At 40.9% G+C, this 16059-nt stretch overlaps 1 protein-coding gene across 3 annotated transcripts in view; it reads right to left on the reverse strand.

Moving 5' to 3' along the window:
• The window catches only part of LOC102443731 (tRNA (cytosine(38)-C(5))-methyltransferase), a 277295-nt gene that overhangs the window by 115273 nt on the left and 145963 nt on the right, over positions 1–16059 (reverse strand). For all 3 annotated transcript variants that reach the window (XM_025182828.2, XM_006119493.4, XM_075922454.1), the window contains one exon: positions 15769–15928. In XM_025182828.2, coding sequence (XP_025038613.2) covers positions 15769–15928 — 160 coding nt within the window. The remainder of the gene's footprint in view (positions 1–15768; positions 15929–16059) is intronic.

Genomic DNA, 16059 nt, shown 5'->3' on the forward strand with positions numbered 1-16059 from the left:
TGGCTGTTTCTAGACTGGCCACTTTTTCCGGAAAAGCAGCTGCTTTTGCAGAAAAACTTGCCAGCTGTCTACACTGGCCGCTTGAATTTCTGCAAAAGCACTGACGATCTCATGTAAGATTGTCAGTGCTTTTGCGGAAATATTATGCTGCTCCCGTTCGGACAAAAGTCTTTTTCCAAAAAACTTTTGCGCAAAAGGGCCAGTGTAGACAGCAGAGATTTGTTTTCCACAAAAAAGCCTTGATTGCAAAAATGGCGATTGGGGCTTTTTTGCGGAAAAGCACGTCTAGATTGGCCACGGACGCTTTTCTGCAAAAAGTGCTTTTGCGGAAAAGCGTCCTGCCAATCTAGACGCACTTTTCTGAAAATGCTTTTAACAGAAAACTTTTCCGTTAAAACCATTTCCGGAAAATCATGCCAGTGTAGACGTAGCCCCTCAGTATTTCAGTCTAGCTCTTTATAATTTCAGTTGTTTCCATATCATTAAAGATATAGCCACTGTCTATTCCCTACATGTTTTAAGAAAAGGATTATGTGTTTGATTCTAGAAAATCCTAAAACTAGGAAAAATAAGGGCTACATTTTTAAGCACTACATCTAAACATTATTCTGGAAAGATAGCAATCAGTTTGTAAACACCTAGAAGGTAATAAGGTGATAAGTATCAGTCAATACAGATCTGTCAAAAACATATCATGTCAGAACAATCTAATAACCTTCTCTGACTGGGTAACAAGATTTTTGGATGGGGGAAACCGGTAGATGTGTTATATCTTGACTTTAGTAAGACTTTTGGGCCTGTCTTGCATGACCATCTCATAAACAAACTAAGGAAATATAGCCTAGATGGAGCTGCTAGAAGTTGGGTTCATAAATGGTCAGAAAACCATTCCCAGATAATAGTTATCAGTTGTTCACAATCAAGCTGGGAGGGCATTTAGAGTGGGGTCCCACAGAGATTGGTCATAGATCTGGTTCCATTCAATATCTTCATCGATGATTTAGGTATTGGCACAAAGAGTACGCTTATAAAGTTTGTGGATGATACCAAGCTGTGAGGGTTGCAAGTACTTTGTAGGACAGGATTAAAATTCAAAACAATGTAGACAAATTGAACAAATGATCTGAAATAAATAGGATGAAAGTCACCAAGGACAAATGCAAAGTACTCTACTTAGCAAGGAAAAATCAATTGCATGCTTAGGCTATGTCTATACTACAGAGGGTTTTTTTCAGAAAAACAGCTGTTTTTCAGAAAAAACTTCACTTATGTCCACCCTGCAATCATGTTCTTACAAAAAAAATCAAAAGAACAGAGGGTTTTTCTGACATTGGAAAACCTCTTTCTATGAGGAACAAGGCTTTTCTTAAAAGAGCTCTTTCAGAAAAAGGCGTGTGTGGACGGGGAAGAGGGAGTTCTTTTGAAAGAAGAAGAAAGAGGAAAAAGCACAGGTGCCCTGGTGGCCACTCTATCCATAGTAATCACAGCTTAAATGCGAGATAGCATCCATTCAGTGTGACACTATCTTTCTAAAAAGCAGATGGCTTTTTCGATGCGATTTGGCAGTGTGGATGCTCTCTTTCGGAAGAATTTTTTTTGGAAGATCTCTTCTGGAAAAGCTTCTTCCAAAAGAAGCCTGCAGTCTAGACGTAGCCTTAGGAAATGACTGTCTAAGAAGAAGTACTACGGAAAAGGACTTGCGGGTCAGGGTGGATCAGAAGACAAATATGAGTCAACAAGTGTAACACTTCTGCAAAAGAAGCAAACGCCATTCTGGAATGTATCATCAGCAGTGTTGTAAGCAAGACACGAAAAATAATTCTTCCATTCTACTCCATGCTGATAAGGTCTGTGTCCAGTTCTGGACCCCACATTTTAGGAAAGATGTGGACAATTGGAATAAGTCCAGAGGAGAGCAACAAAAATGATTAAGTTCTATAAAACATGACCTATGAGGAAAGATGAAAAAATAAGGTTTGGTTAGTCTGAAGACTAATGGGGGACATAAGTTTTCATGTATGTAAAAGGTTATTAAAAAGAGGAAGGTAAAATTTGTTTTTCTTATTTTTCGAGGCTAGGACAAGAAGCAATGGGCTTAAATTGCAGCAAGAGAGGTTTAGGTCAGACATTAGGAAAAACTTTCTGTGAGGGTGGTTAAGCACTTGAACAAGTATTCTACGATGGCAGTGGAGTCTCAATCACTGGACATTTTAAAAGAACAAGTTAGACAATCTACTTCTCAAGAATGGTCTATTATTTACTTCGTCCTAACTTGATGTCTTATTGAGGTTCCTTCCAAGCCTACACTTCTATGATTTGATGAAATGTCATAATAGCGTTTAGCCAGAGTAGCACTACTGTATTTTCTTTTCCCTTTCAATCTTTGCCTTTCCTAACTTTACCTGCAATACACAGTGGAATTGGTAGCACTTCATAGTTTTTGTTATAATAACAATAATAATGCTAAGAATTATATAGAAATTTTTATCTCAAGAGGTCAAAATGGTTCTACAGAAGTGGGTAAACATCACTAGCTTTAATTTTGACTTTTCTTTCACTGTACTTCAGTTTCTCCATGTGATAGGTGGAAAATCTGAGGCAAAAATAAAAGGTCCAAATTTTCACCATGGCCTCAAATTTTGACTAATTCTAGAAACCTGCAGTTTGGTTTTTGAAGATGTAATGTTCCTATTGCTTGTTCCTTCAACGGATTCAGAACCATTTCTGTTATGGGGCTTCCTATTGTTTTAATCATATTATTTCCAATTATCTTAGAAATAATAAAATACAAAACAATAGAATCCCCACAAGCTTAATAAGCATGACTGCAACCAGCCAAGCCACAGATGAATTAGCTTTTTGGTATTTGGTGGTTATAATATTACTCTTTTTTATTCCACTGCAAAACCACAATGCATTTTCCTTCATATAAGATATTGTCCCTTGCCCATGGCTATTAAATTGCTCAGTTATTGCAAGGAGAAAAATCCCCAACAACACAGTGGACCAAATGTCAGTCCCTGATCTAATGGCACAAAGTATCTCAAAAGATAGTAGATCTGCCCCTTAGATTTCCCTCTGTATGAAGACATTTAAAGAGGCTTAATGCTATTATAGCAGCTGCTAAACTACTCCCATTCCCAGTCTTCTCTTCAGGGGACCACATTTAGGAGAAGGGGGGTGGGCATATCCAGGGCATCCTTATATCCAGACCTAACTGCACCCAGGCCTCAATCTCAGGGCCCCTTCCCAAAATGTCTGATAACTATGTAAATAAAGTGAAGTGGGAGAGAATGGGGCCCCAGAAATCACATTGTACAAGGGCTTCAAATTTCCCTTGATTTCCTGCCTATACCACATATTCCAGCAATTCTAACAGAAAGACCTTTGCTCGGAGGGTGTAAGTTAGAGGAGTCCCAGGGCTGCTCTTCTATATGCCAGAGAACAGACCAGTTTCTGGTCAAACTTAGATCTGGGGCTCACAAAAGGAACTTAAAGCCCCATGTCCTCTACACCTCCATTGCTGCAGTTTGGCTGGAAAGAAGAATCTAGCCCAGAATCCTGTGGCATTAAATCCCTGTATTAAATAACTAATTCACACCCAGATGGACAGATGTTAACAGTGCAGGTAAAAAGCATCAGTGGCCCACAATCTGAGAAGGTCCAGAATATCCGTCATTAAGCTCCCCCTGCAATGTCATTTGGTTTGACCCTTCCCCTGTTTAGATTGAGTCATTATGAGGACAGAGGTGATCTGCAGATATTACTCATTGTTACTGCAGCTGTGACTAATTCCCACTCAGCTCCTAAAGAACCCGTGTTTATCTATTTATTTCTTTATTCCACTCTGTTTCTTCTGCAGTGATTTCTGCTGTGGCATTTTGGAAATCAAGGTCTGAGACTTGTATGCTGTTCTATTACTGCCCTTCCCTTGTTGTTGCATAATTTAGTACCTAAACTGTGGTTCTGAGCCACACTCCAAGGAAGAAGAGCATTCCGGTGATTCACTAAAATCTGAGACACTGTGCCCACAGCTGGTGGGCTGGAGAAGCCAGTGGCAGATTCAGCTGGGGAAGACATGGCCTCTCCTTTCCTCATAACTGGCTGCAGGTGATGAGACCAAGACCTTGATCCCCAAAGCCTTTATTTCTCTGCTGCCATCACCTGTATGCAGCAGCATATCGGCTCTACAAGTGTTAACTCAAAAGTCCACAAATTATTAATGCAGCCATTAGTCGTCCACTAACACAGCTTTTGTGGGGTCATTTGAGTCAGTCTTCAAAATAAAGTCCAAACCCTACTCTGTCTTATTTGGCTTTGATTCCTGAGGGCCACACACTGACGCAAGAACTACCTCCTTCCTTAGCATGGGACACAAGTGACAGTTGCTTCAGGGAAGCTTGAGAAGCTCGATTGTTGTCACTCCTCTTACATCCTCTCAGTTGATCTGTCCCTTCTTTTAGCAGGCTTGCAAAATATCTTGGTTGTTGCTCCACACCACAGCAGAGCCACGAGGGCTGGCTGCAGTCATGGGGCCAGAGTTCAGCCTACTTTTCTTGGGGCCTGTGGCTTTTGCAGCCAGTCTTTGTTTTTCAATATCTAACATTATCTTTGTTGTAGGCACTCTGACCAATACTCTTTGCTCAGATCTGGCCTGTATTAAGTTTCCTTCATGTCATGCATGCAAGGTCTGTTTGAATGCTGGCTCAGAGTTTGCAATCATGGAATGCATGGCTAGCTGCACTAAATGGTCCTGTGTAATTCAATTTCACACTGACGTGTCTACAAACTGTAGAAGAGTTTCTAAAACTGCTGTTTATAACTTGATTTTCCTCCCTCAATTCCTCTTCATCAGGAAGTTGGAATTGTTTCTCTTAAATCAGGAAATACACTGATCTACTGAATATGCTTACAGAGATCATGGGCTGCTTATTGACCTTGATATGTCATAAAAATAATTTCAGAAACTTTTATAAACTTCATTTTACTAAATTTAGAAAAATTTAGAAGCACTTAGAAAAAAAGTAAACACAGTCACCAATCCAACTCAGAAGAGTACAGTTCCAGGGACAAAGTGCTATAATGTGCCAAAAATGCGTCTTTATCTTAAGCTAAAGCCTTAGTTCAAGGAAATGTCTTTGTAAAATAACAACAAATCCCCTATCCAATTACTTAACTGCCATAGAAAAGTTAGACATTCTAATACATACTGAAGTGATATACAGTACATATTCAGAACTGAATTTTGTATCTTTGTCTACATACCCTGTCTTCTTTTAAATTTAATTCCTTCCTTCAAGAAACCATTAAATATAAATGCTTTCCTCAGCGTCTTGGCTGATAAAAGTTTGGCTAGTAAATGAACACAGTTACTAACAGGCATGGCTACACTACAACATTAGGTTTATTTTATTTAATTCAATTTTGAGCATCTGATTTAACAACTGTGATTTTGCATGTCCCCACTAGGTGGCTGTGATCGATGGAACACATTCCCACTGCCAGAGGTTACATAAACTCAAAGGAGTAATGAACTCTGGGTAGCTACCCCACAGTCCCTGCAACAGACTGGAATTCTAAGATAGGGTCCCAATGCCTCATGGGATGAAAACATTGATGTAGGTGCATGTTGTCACCCTCCCATGTATGGCACACTTGTCTAAGCTCCTTTATTTTTATATGGCATTGCTGAGTGTTTGTGGTGTAGCCATTATCCACTTTCCCCTATGTGATTTTGGCATGGATATCAACGGGTTTTTTTCCTGATTCTGAGCTCTGCCAGCACAGCTTCTTTCCCCCTATTCCCCACCAATCGGATCCACTGTCTGCTGAACCCTCCATGATGGAGGTGTTTGTGACTCTGGGCATGCATGTTCAGCTCTCCATGCTGCTCCAACAGGAAATGAACATTCAAAGGTTCCCAGAGCTTTTCTTGCTCACCTGGCTGAAGAGTACTGGAGTTCAAAGTGCTTGCCAGAGCAGTCTCAGTGGCACACTCTGGATCATCACCTGAAGGCCAGTAACTCCAAATTACAATACTGTGTCTACACTATATCCCAGATCGATGCTTTGAGATCATCCATTGGCAACTGATTTAGAGGGTCTAGTTAAGACACGCAAAATCGACCACAGATCCCTCTGCAGTCAAGCACCCTACCCCAGATGGAAGATTAAGGTAAGTCAGTGGGAGAGTTTCCCTATGTAGAACCCATGGTAACATAATTTAAGTTATGTCAACTCCAGCTATATTATTCACATAGGTGGAGTTGCATTGCTTAGGACAACTTTCTGCAGTAGTGTAGATATAGCCACAGTGTTGACACGGCCCTTAATTCAAGGAGTGAATGTCACTTCAGGCTTTACTCCACGCATTCAGGTGGAGTTCAGGGAACAATTTTTAAAGTCCTTTAGATAGACAGGAGGGACTGGGCAGTTTAGACACACTCATTACAAACTTGACCTAATGTTGAACACGTCGACCTAAGCTCATAGTGTAGACCAGCCCCAAGCTAAGGCAGTGTTATTTGCAATCTATACAATCAACGTATTGCTACTCAATAAGGGGTGTTTGCTAATAGAAAGCAGGGAGCTTGCACATGAAAATATATATTCCCCCACAGTCAGCTCCCCCACAGTCAGCTCAATTTGATGATTTATATCAGAGGAAATAGCAGCAGTTCTGAATGGGAACAAGAAGACAAGAAGTAGCAGCCTTAAATCTGGAAAAGAGAACAATGAAGTGAGGCACTGGGAAATTGATGACCATGTGATGAAATCACGGGATAATAATTATTCATTTATACAGGGATACTGCTGAAGCTCCACCATGATGTGTTTAACAGAAAACTGCATTTGAGAAAAGCAGGGCAGAGAAAACCTCACATTTGTATGGTGATGGGAAATATAAGATAGAAATGACCCAGAAAGGCCTTTTCAGACCTGAAAGCTATGAATTGATGTTGGCTTTGTGTCTGTTCTCTTTCTTGGGGTTAAGTATACTGTGCTCTGTATGCTGTAAATGGCAACACATGAACCTTTGCATCAAAGTTACTCTGTTAGCTTACAAATGTCTTAATTTAAGGTTAATAGTAATGTTTAAAAATGTATGAAACTCCCATGTTGAAACAATAGCTTTCAAAAGAGTTGTGCAGTATGAGAGTGTTGCATCTGATTGACACATCATCATAGCAGGAGTGGATCCCTGCCAAGGTACAATAATGTGCAGAAATCAAAAACCTCTAACCAGGGGCACAAGAGGGGAGGAAAACTCCTTCTGTCCTCCCTTCCTTTTACTTTTGCAACCAAGGAAAAGCAAGGCACAGTCTGGCCAAGGCTACTTAAAAAAACAAAAATAGCCCATTTGAAGAGAATAAACAGCATCAAATCACTTTGTTTAGAGCTGAGTCTCTCTCTCTCTCTCAGTTATGCAACACTTGTGTGGAGAAATTACATGAGCACAGTAGAGAAAAAATTCATTATGGAAAAGCCAGTTGAATTGACTTTGGAAACTGATAAAGATTTCTCAACAAATCTTCTTCCATGGCCAGAATTCTAGGGGATCCTGCAACAGGGACAGATGCAATTTGCTACTTATCTGAGCCTAGAGAAACCAGGACCGTTTCAAATTATACAGGCATCTATGACTAAGCTTCTCCTACTGAGTTTCCTGACAGTCACAAAGACATGTTTTCATTTAAACCCAAAATGGGTCAGACTAATGGAAAACTTAGCTGAGCTGTAGACCTTTCCCTTTCTGCAGCTCCTACGTCTAACATTCAGATTCAAATACAGCTTACTCACAAACATTCTTTCAAGAATACGTGATATTTTTTGTGACTTCAATCACTAAGCCTTGGATGAGTTATCCAAACCACACACCAAACATCAAACTCTATGTGCCATTAATTTTCTTCTACTGCACATTGCTCCCAAAGCAGCCCTTGAAGAACATATTCTTTATACATGCTATGGTCAATATTAGACCTGGCTGAATGCTTTGTAAGAAATAATGTATTCATTTGATTTGCCAGCTTTCTTAGTTGCCTGCAAACAGACCATGATTTTTTTCTACCATGTATTCATTTTTTAAAAGTATTTGCTGAATTATCTCAGCTGATAATATCTGAACACTTGGCTTGCAGCTTTTTTCCCCAAGAAGCTCCTTTCACATATTTTCAATGTGACAGTTGAACTGTATTGACTGGACAGTTGACACAAAGTCTGCATATTATGGTGCTAGCCCCAAAATGGAAGAGCTTAGAAATCGTTTTTGAGATGAATAATTTGATATTATGAATTTCAAATTTTTCTTCCTGTAAATATGTTGTTTGAGGGCAGCTTGTTTGGCAAACATTCTTTCCAGTTACTTTTTTTTTTTAGTATTTGTGGTAAGTGACCAGAAAAGGGACAAAATATAGTTGTAGCAAATAATGTAATAAAATTCACCTATTTGTGCATGTTTATTTGCAATATTTGCTAAGCTCTGTAGCTGAGGAGAGAAAATAGTTATAGGAACATTTGATCAGGTTCAAAAGCAAATTTTAATTCAGCCATATTTGCCACACATTCCTATTTCACTTAGTGGAACATTAGAGCATTTATCTGTACTGATCTTTAAAGTTTCAAAGTAATTTTTTATCTTGCTATCTACTGAATTGTATGTTTGATCCATTCACAATTTACTGTCTTGGTCACTGAGGCCCTGTCCTAAAGCGCCTTCAATCATATTCAGGATTAGAAATTCATGCAATGTCAACTAATTAGGCTTATTACAGGAGAGAAGACACATTACATTTGGAATTCAAATGATCTACAGACCAATATTATTGGAAAACTGGAGTTAACTGGACTAATAAATACTTTTGGAAGAATCCTGTGATCCATGTTTTGGCATTTAGTAATAACTTCAGTCAGAAATTAAGAAAGTCAATTACAAATAATGGAACATACTATCTTCTTCTCCCAGCCTCTATGAAGAATTAGAAACTTATTTTTATTTAACCCAGAATGTAATTTCTCTCCTACATAGAAGACATATTGCCTGTTTTATTGAGACAATGGAAGAGAATAATATGTAAGTGTTTTACATCTATCTCTGCTAATCAAATATTTTGCAGTCTCTCTCTGGCACATTAAACTTTCCCAGTAAATCAGCACAAAACAGTCTACGGTGCTTACATCTGTCTACAAACATAGGGTTGATTCTGCTTTAATTGAACTAAATGGGAATTTTGCCATTTACTGCATTAGAAGAAGGATCCAATTTTTAGAGGACAAATAAAAATTAGGGAACAGGTCAACAGATAATGTGTTGAGCACCCCAATGCTTAATTTGTGCCAGAGTTTGCAGGACTGAGCCCAGAAACTCTGGTTTTGGAGTGTCAATTATGAAAATAAAAAAAAAATTGTTTGGACTCCCAGCACCTCTTTCATTACAAATTAAGCACTGGAGCATCCTGGACTCCTCCTGAAATTGAAGAGAATTTGAGAGGATTTAACACTTAGTAAAAACGCATAAAACCTTTTCTACAGCACAGAACTATTTGGGCATGAAGTATATGGGGCGGCTGCAAAAATAGGCAGCTGCACAATGGAAAAACTTCCAGAGGCTGAATTGTGTACACTATGTACTACTCAGTTTGGGCAAAATGCCTCGTAGTCATTTTTGGAAACTTCTCCCATATACTTTAAAACCATGAACAAGAAGTGGGTTTTCTTTTTTAGTAGCATAAATGTCTCAGGGTTCCCTTGGAAATTACATACAAGGACTACCTACCCAATTTAGTTGCTAGGAAACCAAGCAACAAATAGAAACTTCAAGAAACATATATTTTGTGACCTTTTTTTTCTTTTGGCTGAAATCTTAGTAATCAATGAAGATTGTGCAAGTGATGATTTACAAAGGTCTTTGTATATTACTGCACATGGCTGGTTAGAAGATGGCATTCATCAACAGGAGAAGAATTTGTACTTTTATAATCACACTTGAACTAGGAAGTAGTAATGTACAAAAATCTATTGATAAGATTTCTCAAATTTACCCACTGGTAAATTTTAGCCACACACTGAAAAATTTACCCCACCAGATTTAACGTGAATTAGCAGTATGCATGTAAAATCCAAGTTAAGGACATGAATAATGTCAGAGTTTGTGCAATGCAGGACAATGTAGCACTTTAAAGACTAACAAGATGGTTTATTAGATGATGAGCTTTCGTGGGCCAGACCCACTTCCTCAGATACACGAAAGCTCATCATCTAATAAACCATCTTGTTAGTCTTTATAGTGCTACATAGTCCTGCATTTTGCTTCAGCTACCCCAGACTAACACGGCTACATTTCTATCACTAGTCAGAGTTTGTTGCATTCATAACAAAACATTTCAGTTAGTTTCAACTGATTGTAATTATAAGGAACATAGTACATGACATTTGCTGTGAGGAACAAATCCAAAACCACTATTACACTAAGGATCATTTGGATTTAATCCTGAAACTTTTACTCACACAAGCATATTTTAGTCACAGAAGTTCTGCTGAAGAAAACTGGACAACTCATGTGAATAGGGGCTATTCATGAGAGCAGAGGTTGAGGAACAAGCCATTTCTGATATTCTGCTCACTTTCACGTCTTTATAAACATTATTTTATTGATTTCCTCAATTTTGGTCATTTTCCTTCATACACTCCAGGCTGAATAGTGACTGACTAAACAGCTATCAAAACGAAGAGTTTTATTACTCAATCAATATTTAGGCTGTAAAATCAACCAATATATAGACATTTAGGCATGCCAATATATAGACATTTAGGCATGTAATAAAGGCTTGATTTTCAGGGATGTTGATCTTCCACTATTCCCATCGAAAACTGCAATGTTAAGCATTCAAATAATTAGGCCACTTTTATTTAGGTAGCAAATGATATTTTAGTTATCTAATGTTATGTATGTAATGTTAGAAAATGTTAGCGTGTATATATCATTTTATACATGTATTTGTAAAGTGCTATACAAAGATTAATTCATGAATCTTCACTAGCCTATATGGTGGGAATATGTAAGTACTATATATTGTACTCTTTACAAAGGCAGCAATCATAAGTGGCTTCTAATTCTGGGTGCCCCCTTTTTGGGGGCTAAATCAAGACATTTAAGGCCTGATTTTAAGAATTTCTGAGCAGCACCTAGAGACCCAATTGACCATACATTCACCTCTGAAAACAAGGCCCAAACTGTCTCAAACAGGCCCACCAACAGGGAGAGGGGGGGCAATGAGGGAGGGGGCAAAAGCCCTGGCATCCGGATATCCTAAAGGGCCAGACCCCTTAAATCACTACTGGAGTCCCAGACCCCTTAAATCACTACTGGAGCCCTGGGTGGCACTGCCTGGCTGGTGCTAATGGCTGGCGTGGGTAGGCATGGCATGATCCGGGCAGCGCTGACGGCTAGCTGTCCTAGCCCCATCCCCTCTGTCCAAGGCCCTGCTCCATCCAGGAGCATGAAGCCAGTCACCCCAGCTTGTGCAGGAGCCCTGCAATTGGGTTGGCACCCTCCCCTGGTCTCAAGTTTAATTCCATAAAAAGAAGGCACCAAAAGCTAATAGACATTTTAAAAAATTCATCTCTCAGTGACTTGGCTGAGGCTACACAGGAAGTCAGTGTCAGAGTTAGGACTAGAACTCTGAAATCCCCAAGGCAGCGCTGGCTCTAGCAACCAGTCAGGATGAGAAACAGTTGCAGGGACTGTCTTCCCAGCATAGTGCCTGTTTCTGCTATGCTTCCCTGGAAGGCTGTCAGCCTTTTCACTTCCTTCTAACGGAAACACTTAAAAGTATGTAGCAATTGCTTAGGTTTTTTTATAACGGTTTTCTTCTGCTGAGTAATGTCATTTTATTTAACTAAGAGCCATGACCCAAATATACCTTTACATGCTCCAGTGAGCTATCAGGACTCCCCCATGAAATTCAACAGACAGAAGAGGCACAGTCGTTTCTAACTCTATTTCTCTGTTCTCAGCAGTATCTGGTGCTTATTTTTAAAATACAAAGCAATACTCATGCTAGGCAGAACTGAAAAATAGAACAGATGTAAAATCTAATTATGCTGTAGGGGCCAAATCTATTTCATTTGTTAGGTTCATTCAAAGCCCTGCAGTCGAATTACTAATTCTTTTAAGGAAATGCAGTAATGCACGGTGTAAAGCAGCTGACTGTCTTATGAGCATTGCTCAGTAACATAGACGGCCGGAGTGGATAAGGAATATGTGTCTTCTCATAGAGACAGTTGTCCTTGGTGTAATTTAGCACTGACAGACCTTTGGCCTCCCAACTCTTTGTAAAGAAGTAATTCAATCAGCATGCCATTCCCACAACACCCCAATGTCAGCAAATGTCTCCTTATTCAAGGACACAGTATAAGAGCAAAAATTAACTTTGCATGTGTCGAGCTTCCTAGAAAACAGCAGAATTACAGTGAACTGTCTGCAGCATCAAGCTTTCTCATTTGGAATAAGCCCCTCTAAGATTCCAAGTCCTTGTTTACAGGAATTAATCATATCAGTATCACTAAAGTTGCAATACATCAATTAAATCCCTTGTGTGGACACTTATTTCAGTTTAAGTATAGTAAATCAACTTCACTGCAGTTGAATCCTTTCTACTAAGGCTTGTTGCTTAAGCTAAATTGTTATAAGGCATGTTTAAGATGAAACAATAATCCCCACGCAAAGGGAGCTGCACTGATTTAACCAAATGTAGTTAAATCGGTACAAATTTCTGATATGGAGGGGGCGTTAACACTGCCCAGTTTCCATTTGGCAATTTATATTCTGCTCTGAAGAGGGAAAGACCAGACCCAAAAGATTCGTTTAAACTTTTTAGGCCCCTTGGTGATAGCAGTGGGCTCACTGAGTCAGTTAACTCCAGGGAAAGTGTCTGGCTATTTGTGGTCATTGCACAGCTTCAAAGATACTAGGAAGAGAGGATTAAGAAAAGTGTTGGAGTGAAGTTTTACAAGCACATGATTGCAAAGCTAAGTACATCCCTCTTGGCAACATGGCACATGAGTCTCAGAGATATATAGCATGCACACATCATAGCCTACAGAACACAGGACTTTGCACTTTAAAACACAGGCAACTACCACAAAGAGACACATAGGCCCTGTCTGTCTCCTACACCGATATCTGCCCAGCATGGGATGGGGCGGAGGGGGGGTTAGGTTACTGATACCTGACCCCAAATCTATGTCTGATCTAGTCCCACCACTGGAATACCCTTACCCAGGGTAGAGGGCGAGAGAAGACTTGACAGAGGAACTATCTATATTGGTTACATGCTGGCTAAGAGATCCCTGGTCTCTGTGCCCCACCCAAAGGAGGTGGAACTGGGAGAGAAGCAAGCCCATAATCCCAAGTGCTCAAGCAGGTTTGATTCTATACAGCAGAGGGCAGTGGTACATGCATGTGTGACTAACCACTGCTAATACATTTATGTTACGATACGTGGGCCCACCAACAGAGGAAGGCAAAAAGGGGCAACCACCCTGGTGCCCGGTGATTCCAAAAGGCCTGAGGCTCCCATATACCACTATGGCTAATGCAGCAGTGGTGGTGGCTGGAGCCCCTGACCCTTTAAATCGCCCCCAGAGCCCTCTGGGGCACGCTCTGGGCAACACTGAGGGCTGCAATGGGAGACTAGCCTCAGCTCCACCCTTTCAGTCCAAGGACCCCGTCCCTTCCCCTCCCTAACCTTGCCCAGGGGCCCAGAGAGTTGACCCCACTGACAATAAAGGAATGTTTGGTTGTAGAACTCAAGAACGTGAGGCAGAAGGCCCGGCCCTAACACTTTGGAATGGGTGTCCTCACACTTTTATGACTCTGAATCATGCTTGTGGCATTTCCCCTAATTAACATTGGGAGACTCCCCTCCTCCATGAAAAGTTTCTGTTCTACAGTCAGAGGTGGTGTGTAGTTTTCCTAGGTTATGGGGGGAGAGGGACTGTGGGGAGGGAGGAGATTGGTATTGTATTGTTGAAAAGGAACCCCAAGATATTGGACCCAGTCCTGGCTGCTGCTGGCTCTACCTGGCAGAAAGGTTACATATGGTAACGGTGGTGAGCAAGGGGTTACAAAACACAGGAGAAAGGGGGCTGGGATCAGTGCTACAGGAATTTGCTCCTCTATCACCAGGCTGGCATGAACTCCACATTGCGAAGTCGAGCTCCAGATGTGACATTCCCTAGGGCCTGAGGACATTCAGACACAGCGTTCTGGTTCAGCTCTCTCTTACAGAGCACTCAGGCCAGGAATTTCAGATCCAAACCTCCCCAAAGCTTGTGGGGCTTCAGGCCCAGGGCTAGTGCAGGGCAGTTACAATGTGGAGCTTGCTGACACAGAAGTTAACATACAAAAGAGGAGGAATGTGGAGGGGATGCAGGACAGCCGGGGGAGAGCTAGTTCGGAATCTGGAGAGCTCAGGGATGGGGGAGGGAGCAAGAGAGAACTCTACACCAGGCAGGTTTTTCAGAGTTTTAGCAAAGAAGGTTAAACAAAAACCATGGCTACTGTATGGGGGCTGATGTCATCTCTCCCTGCACACAAAAGGCTCCACTTTTTCTTCCTTTGTGTAGCTCCAGGATGACATCACCTCCCAATCCTAAGAACATACCCTTGTGCTGCAGCACTTCCCCTGCTGGGTCCAGTCGAAGGTCTCACTCCTTTCGCATATGTCACCCTTTTCCCAAAAACACTCCTTGACCTCCTTTGAATTCTAAACCCCCCCTGTCTAGTCAAAGAGAGCCCTCTGGGAGCCAACAAATGACAGCAGTCTGGGGCGGTGCTGGGGCCACTGCCACCGCCGATTCCAGCTGCTTTACAATGCTGTCAGAGCTGAATAGTGTGAACTGATTAGGCAGACAGGGCGACGAGGGCTATTTAATTATTTCCAAGGTCAGATCCTCTGTGATGGGCTGTACAAATGCACAAGATTCACTCTTGTTATATGGAGTATTGCTGTTAAATGGGCACAGCGATAAAGTTGCCGTTGTAGCCTCACTTCCTAAGGAAATGCAAACGCAATTTGCACAAATATAGCAATTAGCAGATTGGTTTTTTAATGGGCACGCATATTTGGTGAGTTAACGAAGTGTGTGGCAGCCTCTGCTACATGTTGGTACAGGGAAAAAGCCCACTGAGCACATAGGGAGAAAGGAAACGAGGGGGAGATTAGTACTGATGAAAGGAACTGAATATGGTATCAGCAGCTTTCTAGTTCTGTTGCTGAAATGAACTCCTAGTGCACTGCCCCTGCTTCCAAACTTGTGGTTTGAGCTCCAGGTTGGATCCGTCCGTGAAAGTCATAGTGCTGGGCTCATCTCTAATGAAACATTAAGCTGTCTCTACATAGAAAATCTTCAGCCCAGGGAAAGCCAAACAAACTTTCCCAGACACTACCCTGCAAATGCAGCTCACCTTTGTTGCAAAGGAATTACTTCTAGCTCAGAGAGGCCAGTTCACTAGTCATATGCACTCAGTCCAGTGGGCCCTATAATTAATTAGTTTGCCAATCAGGCAGATCCTTTCGTACATGTGTGTGTGTCTGCGTGTATGAAATCCATGATACAGTTAGAGGGAAAAGTGATGTTTTCATACCTATGTCTGGTATATTTCTAGTAATGTCCAATTAGCTGAAGTAAGCTTGAAACATTTTATATTGCAAAGAAGAGGGATTTATCCATTATAAAATGACAAAGAAATTCAGGATAGCTTACCATTTACATGCCACAGCATCTGGAACCCCTGTTTAGAGCCTATTCCATCAGAGTAAAACACAACATGAAGACTGGTGCCTGTGGTATTCCCTGCAATAGGAACACTATTGCCACAGAAAGTGTTTATCAGGTTGGATTGGGCATTGGGTCCATCAAAGAGCTGAAATGAAACAACAAGAAGACCAGTGGTGTAAAAGCAGATTCAGAGGAATTACAGAACAAGCTTCTAAAGAACACATGAGACGCAGGGTATGTACTGCCCTACAATATCAATATGGAAGAGGAGCACAG

Source organism: Pelodiscus sinensis, chromosome 2 (genome assembly GCF_049634645.1).
Source record: "Pelodiscus sinensis isolate JC-2024 chromosome 2, ASM4963464v1, whole genome shotgun sequence".
NCBI lineage: Eukaryota > Metazoa > Chordata > Testudines > Trionychidae > Pelodiscus > Pelodiscus sinensis.